This window comes from Cinclus cinclus, chromosome 1 (assembly GCF_963662255.1).
Source record: "Cinclus cinclus chromosome 1, bCinCin1.1, whole genome shotgun sequence".
In the NCBI taxonomy this organism is placed as follows: domain Eukaryota; kingdom Metazoa; phylum Chordata; class Aves; order Passeriformes; family Cinclidae; genus Cinclus; species Cinclus cinclus.
The window spans coordinates 151,152,660-151,164,701 of NC_085046.1; the positions used below are offsets into that span (position 1 = coordinate 151,152,660).

General features: G+C 52.3%; 1 protein-coding gene across 1 annotated transcript; it reads right to left on the reverse strand.

Moving 5' to 3' along the window:
• Positions 1 to 5,237: 5,237 nt before the first annotated feature.
• Positions 5,238 to 10,294, reverse strand: LOC134058020 (leucine-rich repeat-containing protein 14-like). The gene is made up of 4 exons (XM_062515081.1): positions 10,188 to 10,294; positions 8,908 to 9,213; positions 8,193 to 8,816; positions 5,238 to 7,206 (listed from the first exon to the last, which is right to left on the reverse strand). Exons 1-4 carry the CDS (start codon positions 10,292 to 10,294, stop codon positions 6,648 to 6,650), a joined length of 1,596 nt encoding a protein of 531 aa, XP_062371065.1. The 3' UTR covers positions 5,238 to 6,647.
• Between the last annotated feature and the right edge of the window lie 1,748 nt (positions 10,295 to 12,042).

Genomic DNA, 12,042 nt, shown 5'->3' on the forward strand with positions numbered 1-12,042 from the left:
ACATTTTCCCAATGTCACCTCAGTGATCTCCAAAACCGGCCCAGCCGCCCCCCCTCCAACATGGCGACCCCCACTCATCCCCTGCCTTTAGCCTGCACTTCGCCTTGCAGTTTGTACGGAAGCTGCACTTCCGTGTCTGCGGGTGAAAACAACCAATCAGCGAGGTAGAGCCACACTGGAGGCGGGCAACTGTTCTCTAATTGGGTCTTGTATCTGTCTGGCATTGCGACTTTAAATTCTCATTGGCTCCGGCTCCTCGAGGCCGGTGTCTTTTACCCTCTGTGCTTTTATTGGCTCATCCTACTGTCAATCAGTAATCCCTGCTTTCCTATTGACTGACGCTCCTCGGCAGCGGGAGGTGGTTCCCACCGAGGGGACTGTGGGGTCACGGCCGAGCCTCCCTCAGTCTCAGATCCCCGATCCCAGATCGCCACCCGAGACCCCGATCCCTCATCCCAGACCCCGATGCCCATCCCTGATCCCGCGGCCATGGAGCGGCAGCAGGAGCTGAAGGTGCTGCTGAAGCGCTGGGAAGCGGAATTCCTGCGGGAACGGCGGCGGAAACCCAGCCAGGTGCTCCTGAGGGGCCGCGGCGGGAATTTGTGAGGTGGGGGGGGGGGGAGGTCCCTGAGGGGAATCCCTGGAATTGGGAGGGGGAGAAGTGTGGTGTGGGGGTCTTTAGGGTGGTTTTGGGGTGCTGGGGGCGTCATTGGGGTGGTTTAGGGGGTCCCTGGCATGTGGGAGTTTGGTTTCGGGGGTTCCTGTAGCTTTTGGGGTTTCCTTCAGAGTTGTTGTAAGGGGTGCTGGGGAGGTGTTTAGTGTCGTTTAGGGTGTCCTGGAATGGGGGTTGTTTTTTTAGGGCGGTCCTCGATATTTTGGGGTTGTCCTTGAGCTGGTTTTGGAGTTCTTGGCTTGGTTTAGGGAGTCCCTGGAATGGGTAGGTTTGTTTTGTTTTAACCCCTGGGGCTTTTTGGGGTGTCCGTGGAATGGGGAGGGGCATTTTTGGGCGTCCCTGCAGTGTTTTAGGGGTTCTGAGGGAGACATTGAGGTATTTTGGGGATCACTGGAATGACGGGGGATCTGGTTTAAGGGGATCCTGCGGCTTTAGAGGTGTCCTTGGAGTGATTTTTGGGGTGCTGAGGGGGTCCTTGGCTTGGTTTTGGGAATCCCTGGAATGGGGTTGGGTTGGTTTAAGGGGGTCCTGGGTTTTTTGGCGTGGCCTTCGGCTTGTTTTGGGGGCTGGAGGGGGCTTGAGGGTGGCTTTGGAAGGTCTTGGAATGGGTGGAGTTGGATGAGGACGGTCTGTGGACTTTTCGAGTGTCCTTCGGTCCGTTTTGTGGTCTTTGGGCCGGGTTTGGGAGGCCATGGAATGGGGCAGGTTTTGTTGAGGGGACTTCTGAGCAATACTGGGGAGTCCCTGGAACGGGTGTCGTCATTTTTGGAGCTTCCTGAGGCGTTGTAGTGGGTCTGAGAGTGTCTTTGGGGTATTTAGGGGATCCCTGGAATGAGTGGGATTGGTTTAAGAGGTCCTGGGGTTTGCGGTGTGCTCTTGGGTTGGTTGAGGGGGAGACCTTGAGGTGTTTTTGGGGTACCCGGGGGGTCTTTGGGGTGGTTTGGGATCCCTGCAATGAGGGGCACTGGTCAGGGGGAGTACTGGGGGTATTTGGCGTGTCTGTCACAGTGGTTTTTTAGGGTGCTTGGGGTGTCTTTGGTGTGGTTTTGGGGTCTGAGGAGGTTTTTGGGTGGTTTAGGGTATCCCTGGAATGGGGCAGGTTTGTTTTAAGGGGGTCCTGAGTCTTTTTGGCATGTCCGTGGAATGGGGAGGGGCATTTTGGGGGTCCCTTCAGTATTTTAGGGGATCTGAGAGAGACATTGAGGTGGTTTAGCGGTCCCTGGAATGAGGGGAGTTTGGTTTAGGGGTTGCTGAGGCTTTTTGGGGTGTCTTTGGACTGACTGAGGGGGTCGTTCAGGTTTTGGGGTGTCAGGGGGGACATTGGGGTGGTTGGTCCTGCGGTCTTTGGGTGGTGTTGAGGAACTGGGGGGTCTTTGGGGTGATTTGGGGATCCCTGCAATGAAGGGCACTGGTTTGGGGGATACTGGGGGTTTTTGGGGTGTCCTTGAGAGTGGTTTTTATGATACTGGGGGTGTGCTTGGGGTAGCTTTGTCATCTGAGGGGGTAGCAGGGCTTGTTTTGGGACTCCCTGGAATGGGGCAGGTTTGTTTTAGGGGGGTCCCGGGGCTTTTTGGGGTGTCCCGCGGTGACCCGGAGCAGGCAAACAGGGCCATGGCTCGGCAGTTTTTGCGCTGCAGTTGGCGCAGGCAGGGCGAGCAGGCAGGGCTGCAGGTTTTCTTGCTCGTGAGGTTTGCTGTGCGTTGTTTGCTGTGTTCCTATTGGCCGGTTGGTTTTGGGGTTTGTGTTGGGAACGGTTTTTCCACCGTGGCAAACTGCGGTCGGTACAAGTGCGTGTAAGCAAAATGGAACCCTCCAAAAAGGATGAGTCTGTGCAGACCCATTCCTGCCCGGAGTGTTGGAGCTGAGCAGTGGTTCCGGGGGGCTGCGCTGGGAACAGCTGAACCATCTCCTGTCGCTGCTGGCCTGGGGGAAATGGATTTGTAGAGAGTTCTCAGGGCCTGCCAGAAGGCTCACACTGTGTGCGACCTTGGAGACAAGAAATGCTTGGAGATGAGAGATGCCGTGGAGTAGGACAGGTATTGTGGAGAGACAAACGGAGCTAGAGAAAAGTTTCAGAGGGTGGCCTTGCAAATAAGAGTGGATACTTTGGAGAAACAGAACTGTGGAAGATGTGCTGTAATGGAAGGCACGAGGGGTGATTGTAGAGGATGGGCTTGAAGGCATTTGACAGCAGGATGTGACAAAAGCTGATGGGCCAAGAAACGCTTCTAAATGTATTGGAATTAGGAAAGAGTTGGCTTCTGATTGGGATGGCGTGAATTATAACATCTGTATTGTCTCAGCCTCAAGATTCGTCACGGCAAAATTAGATTGGAAATGAGGACAACGTTTTACACGGAAAGAGTGATCAAGTACTGGAATGGTCTGCCCGGGGAGGTGGTGGAGTCACCATCCCTGGATGTGTTTAAAAACAGACTGGATGTGGCACTCAGTGCCATGGTCTAGTTGAGGTGTTAGGGCAGGGGTTGGACTTGATGGTCTTCAAGGTCTCTCCCATGCCAGTGATTCTGTGAATTCTGTGAGAATTCCATCAAATCCAAAAGAAGCCCAGATCCCCCCAAAAAATCTCAAATCCCTTCAAACACCCAAAATGCCCCCAAAACCCCAAATCCCAAATTCCGCGCCATACCACCAAACCTTAAAAAAAAATTAAATTCAAAATCCCTTAAATCCCAAAATCCCCACATCCTATAATCACCCCATGTCCCAGGCACCCCGTATGCTCCCCAAAAATCCCAAATCCCAATAAAACCCCAAATCCTGCATAATCCCCAAATCCCCAATTCTGGCCCATTTTTCTTTTCCAGGCTGACATCGAGGAGGCTCTGCAGGAAACCCGCAGTGAGTCTGGGGGGTATTTTGGGGATTTTGGTGCTTCAAAACTACCAGAAATAAATAAAAATCCATCAATCCTCCCTGAGCTGTCCATGGTGATGCACGGAATAAAAACACTCGCGGGTTCCAGGCCCCGGCCGCTGCCCCTGCAGGTACCGGGGCCCCGGGAGCGCGCAGAGCCGCAGCAGCGCCCCCACCCTCATGGCGACAGCCACCGGCGACCCCCGACACGGCCGGGCCGCCTCCCTGTCGCGACAGGCGACAGCGACAGAAGCGCCACCGGCGGCACCCGGAAGTGGCCGGGCGAGGGGGACCGGAATGTGTGCGCACCTCGGGTGGTGCGGCGGTGAAAAGGTTCCGGGGGGAAGCGGAAGTGGAAGGAGAGGGCCCGGGGGTTGGTGCCGCCGCTATAGGGGCGCCTATGGATCTCCAGACCCTATAGAACTCTACAGTCCGCCCTAGAGACCCTCCAGAGCTTCCCTATAGGGTCTGGGACCCCTACAGAGCCTCAGGGACCCCATAAAAATCGCCCAGAGGCGGCTCCTGGTGCTGCGTGCCCTCATGGATCCCCTATAGGTGCCCCCCCCACCCCATCTCCGTTTCCCGCCATTTTCCCCTCAGGGCCCCACAGGCACCGGGAGGAGCAGCGGGATGAGGGGAAAAATGGGAAAATGCGGCAGGAAAATATCGGGATGAAGGAAAAATAACTGGGTGTGGTGGAAAAACAGCAGGGATGGGTTGGAGAAATAACAGGATGAGGAGAAAACACGTTAAATGAAGGGGGAAAATACAACAGAGTCAGGCAGGACAATCTTGGCATGAAGGGAAAAACACCAAAATGATGGATAATATGTCAAAGTGAGGGGGGAAATAGCAAAACGAGCTGGAAAACTCGAAAATGGGAATGAAAGAGGGAACTGAGATGGGAAAATGGCAAACATGAGGCAAAAAACCATCAGAGTAAGGCTCAAAATAACGAAATTAGATGGGAAACCGCTGAGATTGGGGGAAAACCACTGTAGTAGGGTAAAACACCCCCAAAATTAAGGCAGAAAAGCACTGTTGTGAGGCAAAACATAAGAAGTCGAGGTGGGAAAAACACCGGGATGAATCCTAAAATATTGAGTAAAGCAAAAAAAAACCAAAAAAACAAACAAAGAAACAACCAAAGAAACCCCCATAAGCATAATGAGGTGGAAAACGACCGAAATGAGGAGAAAAACACCAGAATGGGAGGGGTGGGGTGGGAGGGTGGTGGAAAGGGGATGAGGGGAAAAGAACAAAATGAGGTGGAATCCAACAGAGTAAGGCTCACAGTACTAAAACGAGTTGGACAAACACCAGGGAGAGGGGAAAATACTAGGTTATGGCAAAAAGACCCCACAAAAACGTGAGATATGATCAAAATAAAGGGGAAACACCCCAGAATGAACGGACAATGAATGGGAAGAGGGGGAAATTGCAAAATGAGAGGGAAACAGAAAAATGAGGTGGAAAAACACGGGGATGAAGCAGAAAAAAAACTGGGGAAATGTGGGAGAGCACCAGGATGCAAAACCTGCCAAAACGAGGGGGAAAACCAGCAGGGTTAGGTGGAAAAGCTCTGAAATGAGGTGGAAATGAAGGAAAACATAGAGGATTCATGGATTGCAATAAGGATCGGGAGAAATCTCTCAGGAAATCCCATCCGGGCATGACACACTCAGGCTCTGGGAGAGGATGAGTTTATTTCCAACGGGATCAGAACAGGATAACAAGACCCCAAACCCAGCTTTTCCCTCCCCCAGTTCACTCTTTCCCGGCTTTCCCTCAATGCCTCCAGCAGCGCTGGGAGCCGGGGCCATCCCAGGGGAGTTTTCCATGGATTTCTCCAATGGCAATCCATCCCAAGGTCAGTTTTCAATGCATTTTCTAATAAAAGGCCATCCATCCCACAGCGGGTTTTCCATGGATTTCTCCACTGTGTCATTCCTGGGGAAGAGAATTCCTCCTGGACTTCTCCAAGGGGTCAATATGTCGAGAATATCCTGCTCCAAAGTATTATTCCTTCGCTGGATTCCTGCCAGGAACCTGTTCCTCTTTTCATGGATCCACAGGTCCCTCCCAAGATGCAGCTCCAGGATGAGGTCCCTTTGGATTGGATGCACCACAGAATTTTGGGAATTTCTACACCAGCACCTTGGAATCATCTCCAGAGTCATTCCTTTCTGAAATTCCTGACCCAGAATTCCAGCTGTGCTATGATTGGTTTCCTCTGACTCAATTCTTACTCCAGAGGCACTGCCTATGTTCCCAACAGGATTGGCCAAACACGGGAGAAGCTTCTGGAAGCTTCCCATGGAATCTGGCCCTGGAGCCTCCTGGAAATTGGCTGTGCAAAGGCAATCCTGGCAGAAAAAGCACCAGGATGAGATGGAAAATCATGAAATGGGATGGGAAAATACCGGGCCGATGTATAAAAATATCAGTAGAAAAAACTGGGCTGAAAAAACATGGGGAAAAGTAATTAAATGGCGGAAAACACTGGGATGAGGCTGAAAAATACGGAGATGAGGGGAAAATATCAGAATGGGATGGAAAAAACCTCAGAACATGGCAGAAAATCGAATACACCTGTGAAAATATTGGAACTGTTCAGAAAACCAACAAAAGCAGTCAGGAAAGTGCAGTAACTGGGACTGACAGCGCTGTGCATTGAATTAGCATGTGCAGTTTGATAACCGCGATGCCTTGGCAAGAGCAAACAGAGCTTGGAAGATTACAAGGAGGTTGGATCGAGACTGGCGAGAGGGAAGACGATGGAACAAAGTAGAAATGTGAAGTTTATCTCTGTGATTTTTAACCCAATGAAGGCAGTAAAAAATTACTAGCCCTCCTGAAAATGGGATATAAGCATAGGTAGCTCAGAGTAAAATTGGGATTCTGATCACGAGTCAGTAGTACCCATCTGTCTCTCAATTGTCAATAGAAAAGCACTGAAATGAAAGGAAAAATCCACTGGAATGAGGCAGAAATGCAGCGGGATGAGGTGGAAAACACCTGGATTTCAGGAAGGAGGTGGCGTTGCTTTTTCTTGATGGAGGCTCCGAGATTTTCCCTCCTCCAAGGGTTTCCCAAATCACAAGGAGAAGTAGTCCGGAGCTCTGTGGTTGTCGCGATCGTAAGTCCAGACGAGGTCGCTTCTCCCAGAATTCTCCAGGAGCTGGGAAATCTCGGCGGCAGCTGCCGCCAAAAGTTCCTTATCCACAACCTTTCTATTTAAAGTGAATCCTGATGATTCCATATGGTAGCACTCCTTGGGCTCAGGATACACGACCAGCTGGAGATCTGGAAGCTCCAATGTTTTCTGGAGCAGATTCTTGAGCGCGTCCATGGACAGGGGATTGTAAGAGAGGTCCAGGAAGCGCAGGCGGGAGCAGCGCTGCAGCGTTGGGATCAGCGCATCCAGGTGGGAGTCGGTCATTTCGCACGCCATGAGAGTCAGGTGCAGCAGCGAGGCCGAGGTTTTCTCCAGGAGCCACCGGAGCGGCTCCAGGAGGCCTTGGGAGACTTTGAGGCGGCTCAGATCCAAGATTTTGAGGGCCGGAGCATGGAAGCTTTGGGAGAGGAAGGCGAGATCGGCGGGAACGAGGGAGCAATCATTCAATTCCAAGCTTTCCAATGGAGCACGGAGGTCCCTGGCAGGAGGGAAGAGGGAGAGGTGAAGCCAAAGGGAGGATTGGTGGGAGCTGCGAATGTCAGGATTCCTGGGGGAAATGGGGGGAATGAGAGCCTTTATTGAATCCATGGAATCGCAGGATTGTGGGATGGGTGAGAGAAAGAGCTCCAAGAACATCAAGTTCAACACCTGAAAACCCTGGGATTTTGGAATGATGGTATCATGGATTTATGGAATGGCTGAGGTTGTTGGAAAGGTATCCAAGACCATACAGTTTGACTTCGGAAAATCTGGGGATTAAGGGGTCATGGAGTCTTGGAATAATGGAATCACTGAGGTTGGGCAAAATCTCCAAGACCATCAAGTTCAAGGTTTGAAAGTCCTGGGATTATGGGATCCTATAGATGGGGAATTGTGGAATAGTGGAGTTACGGGGTCGTGGAACCATTCTAGTTGGAAAAGGCTTCAGGATCATCAAGTCAAATCTTTGTGATTTCTGGGATTAAGGAATTATGGGATCATGGAATCACGCAGTCCTGGACTATTGGGATAATGGGATCATGGGAATCTGGCATCACTAAGGTTGGAAAAGCTTTCAGGGACCATCGAGCCCAAACTTCGGCAATCCTGGAATCATGGAATTTTGGGATCATGATCTTACGGGATAATGGAAACACTGAGTCATGAACTACTGGGATAATGGAATCATGGCATCATGGGAATACTGCCAAAACAAAATCCTGGAATCATGGGATTGCTAAGGTTGGACAAGACCTCCGAGATCCTGACATCCAGCTTTTGAGAATCCTGGAATCATGGAATTCTGGGATTGTGGAATTATGGGACATTGGAGTCACAAAATACTGGAAATCATGAGAACATTGGTACAATGAAAGCCTGGAACCACAGGATCACTCAGGTTGGAAAAGACCCCGAACATCCCTGAGCCCAACCCTTAGGAATTCCCGCAGAGCGCAGGAGGGCCCCGCTCTGTGGGGAACTCACCAGAGGATCTGGTGCAGATTCCCCGAAAGCCAGGAGGATCCCAGGTTGAGCTCTCGGAGGCTGGGCAGCATTCCCAGCTGCCTGGACATGCTACGGATTTTGTTGGCTGATTCTGCCGTCTGGTTCCTCAGGTCCACATTGCTGTACTCGAGCTTGAGACTGTACAGCTGCGGGAAGCGCAAGAGGTGCGGCAGGATCTCCAAGAGCCCCTTCAGTCCTGAACAGGTGGCATGGAGATTTATCCTTCGCAAACAGGATGGATCCAGAGATTCCAACAAAGGCACGATCTCAGATGCTGGAATGAACTCTGTTTTGAATTCGCGGCACTTAAGGCGTAGTGGGCTGGCAGCTCCGGCCTGGAGCCCGTTGCACACAGTATTGTAGGAACTTGTGTTGATACACAGGTCGGTGTGGACGTCCATGCCCGGGGGCCATGGAGCGGCTGTGGCAGCTCCAGAGCGACCTCTGTGCCACTGGGATCCATGCCTTTGGAATTTCTGCTGGTGATTGGACACCTGCATGCAAGCCTTAGCCAAAACAACTGTGATGAATGGGGTGGTCAACCCAGCGGGCGTGTTGCCAGTCACGGAATTTGAGAGTCCAATCATATCCAGCACGCGCAGCCTGGGAAAACGGGAATAAACCGTCAGGAAAACCCACGAGAATGGATGGAGGAATTGGAGGTCGTGGCCTTGGCGGAATTCCCAAAACCCACCTGGAATGGCAGCCGGGCTCTTCTACATCCTGCTGGAGCTGCTCCATCACACCCTGGATGACAGCCTGGACGCAGTCCTTGCAGGAATGATCCCGGAGCAACTTGCGGTGCCCAAGGAGCCGCTGCAAGAGGAGCTCTTTGAAAGGCCAAGTGGCCACCAAATCTCGCAGCACCAGGGGTCTCCCATCCAGGAATGCCACTTGGAAAAGGATGGGATAGAGATGGGCAGGAACGGCAAGACGAGGGTGGTGGGCGACAATGCAGCGGGCGCAGAGGAAAGCGAGGGAATCCATGGATTCTGGGGGGCTGCGGGAATTAGGTGAAAGTGTGAGGATCCGTGAGACAGAGAAATTGAGAATCAAGTATCCAGAACTGCTTTGACCAAAAGGGGGCTGACAAAACTGTACCTTTACTGTAATTTATGGTGCTTACAAGAACAGGAGGAGAGCAAGGCCCCAAGGTGAGATCAAGAGTTAGAGTGCGCAAAGAGGATGCAAGGACAAAGGCACCACAGGATAAGGCGGTCCTCAGACCCCTGAAACCTGGAAAACTGGTATCAAAGTCCGGAAAATGACAAAGGATGGAAAAGAGAGCGTGGGCAGGGAGGCAAGGTGAAAATTTCATCTAGAGGAGGACGATTTCCTTCATCCCAAAGACCCCCAGATGACCACCAGAGCAACCAAAAAGGAAAAAAGCGCAGCGGCAAAGAGGCGAGGAGTTCATTTCAGAATGAAGCGGCGATAGGCAATGAATCTGTAGGAGGGGTATTGTGTAGTCCCAGTTTGTGGAGAATAAAAGGAGAAGCGCAGGTCGCCAAAGGTGTGCGTGTTTTTGGAGGAGCTATCCCCCCTGCACCTCAGCGCTGAAAAATACATACCTACTGTTATGACTCATTTTCTGGATTATAGAAAGTTTTTACACGCTTCACCCCAAAGATGAGGAACTACCACGGGAGAATTCCTGTGAAGCCCGGAATCCAAGGATATCCCGAAGAAAAAAAGGCAAGTTGTGGGAGAAAGTGGGGTCGGTGTTGTGAGTGTATCCGCAGCGCTTCTCCCTAGAAAGAGGGTACGAAAGCTCCCACCAGGGCAACCCCAAAACCCGTCAAGGATCTCAAAACTCACCGAATATCTCTATTTTTCCACAGACATTTCCAAATACTCCAAGTCACCGTAAAGTCACCTGAGGGATTCCCAAAACCGGCCCCGGTTCCCCCCCCACCTACATGGTGCCCCCCACTCATCTCCGGCGTTTAGCACCAACTCGCCCCCAGCCTGTACGGAAGCTGCACTTCCGTGTCCGCGCCTTGCAGAACCCAATCAGCGAGCGAGGCCCGCTCTGGAGGCAGGGTCTTTACTTTTCGTAGGCTCTCACAGCTGTCTGTCATTGCTTTTGTTTAGTCTAATTCCCTAAAGAACGGCATGGGCGGACGCTTTGACATTCCGCCTTTCCATTTGCTCGCTTCGCTGTCAATCACTCAATACTGCCTTTCTATTGGCTAACGATTGGTGGGACCGCCATTCGTTCTGTGGCAACTTGGGCGTCGCGGCCGTGCCTCCCTCGATCCCCGATCCCAGTTTCAATCCACGACCCGGAATCCCAGACCCCGATGCCGATCCCTGATCCCGCGGCCATGGAGCGGCAGCAGGAGCTGAAGGTGCTGCTGAAGCGCTGGGAAGCGGAATTCCTGCGGGAACGGCGGCGGAAACGCAGCCAGGTGCTCCTGAGGGGCCGCGGCGGGAAATTTGTGAGGGGGGGAAGTCCCTGAGGGGAATCCCTGGAAATGGGGGGAGGAGGGGGGGAGGGGGCTGGTTTGGGGGTCCCTGGCGTGGTTTTGGGGTGCCGGGGGGTTCTTTAGGGTGGTTTGGGGGTGGTCCTGGAATGGGGGATGTTGGCTGAGGAGGGTCCTGGGTTTGTTTTGGGGTGTCCTTGGGAAGGTTTTCGGGTATGAGGAGGTCCCTGGGTTTTTTATAGATCGGGGTGAGGTTGGTTTAGGCGGGTCCTTGGGATTTTAGGGTGTCTCTGAATACCTTGAGGGGGTCTTTGAGGTGATTTAGGGGGTGCTGGGGTGTCTTTGAGGTGATTTCGGGGGTTTTGGGGGCCTCTTTGATGTGGTTTAGGGAGTCCCTGGAATGAGGGAGTGTGGTGAAGTGGGGTCCTGAAGCTTTTGGGGTTTCCCTCACAGTGGTTTTGGGTTTTTGGGAGGGTCTTAAGGGTGTTTTAGGGGTGTCCTGGAACGGGGGTTGGGTTGGTTTAGGGGGGTCTTGGATATGTTTGGGGTGTCCTTGAGCTGGTTTTGGGGTCCTTGGGTTGGTTTAGGGAGTCCCTGTACTAGGGCAGGTTTATTTTAGGAGGAGTCCTGGGGGTTTAGGGAGTCTCCCTGGACTGGGGAGGGGCATTTTTCGGGATCCCTACGGTGTATTAGGGGGTCTGAGACAAACACTGAAGTCGTTTGTGGATCACGGGAATAAGGAGGGTTGTTTCAGGGGCGGTCCTCATGCACTTGGGGTGTCCTTAAAGTGATTTTTGGGGTGCTCAGTGGGTCCTTGGCTTGGTTTTGTGAGTCCCTAGAATGGGGGCCAGGATGGTTTAGGGGGATCCTTGGTTTTTCTGGGGTGTCCTTTGTCTAGTTTGTGTTTTTGGCGTGGTTTAAGGAAACCTTAGAATGGGGGAGGTTTGGTGGGGATTTTTGGGGTGTCCCTGGAATGGGGAAGGCATATTGGGGGTCCCTGACGTTGTTATAGGGAGTGGGAGAGAGACTTTAATGTAGTTGAGGGGCACCTTGAATGAGGGGAGTTTGGTTTAGAGGGGTGTTGAGGCTTTTTGGGGTGTCCTTGGAATGGTTGAGGGGATCCTTCAGATTTTGAGGTGCCTAAGGGACCGTTTTGGAGTTGGTTGATCTTGAATCTTTTGGGGTGTTTTCAGGCTGGTTTTCAGGAACCGCAGGATGTCTTTGGGGTGATTTGGGGATCCCTGCAATGAAGGGCACTGGTTTGGGGGATACTGGGGGTTTTTGGGGTGTCCTTGAGAGTGGTTTTTAGGACACTGGGGGTGTGTTTGGGGTAGCTTTGTCATCTGAGGGGGTAGCAGGGCTTGTTTTGGGACTCCCTGGAATGGGGCAGGTTTGTTTTAGGG

Coding starts and splice junctions, on each gene's coding strand:
- LOC134058020 (XM_062515081.1), bottom strand. CDS start 10,294: ATGACAGACAGCTGTGAGAGCCTACGAAAAGTAAAGACCCTGCCTCCA. Junction 9,214..10,187: donor GACACGGAAGTGCAGCTTCC/GTACAGGCTGGG, acceptor TAATTCCCGCAG/CCCCCCAGAATCCATGGATT. Junction 7,207..8,192: donor AATCTGCACCAGATCCTCTG/GTGAGTTCCCCA, acceptor CCCTCCTGCCAG/GGACCTCCGTGCTCCATTGG.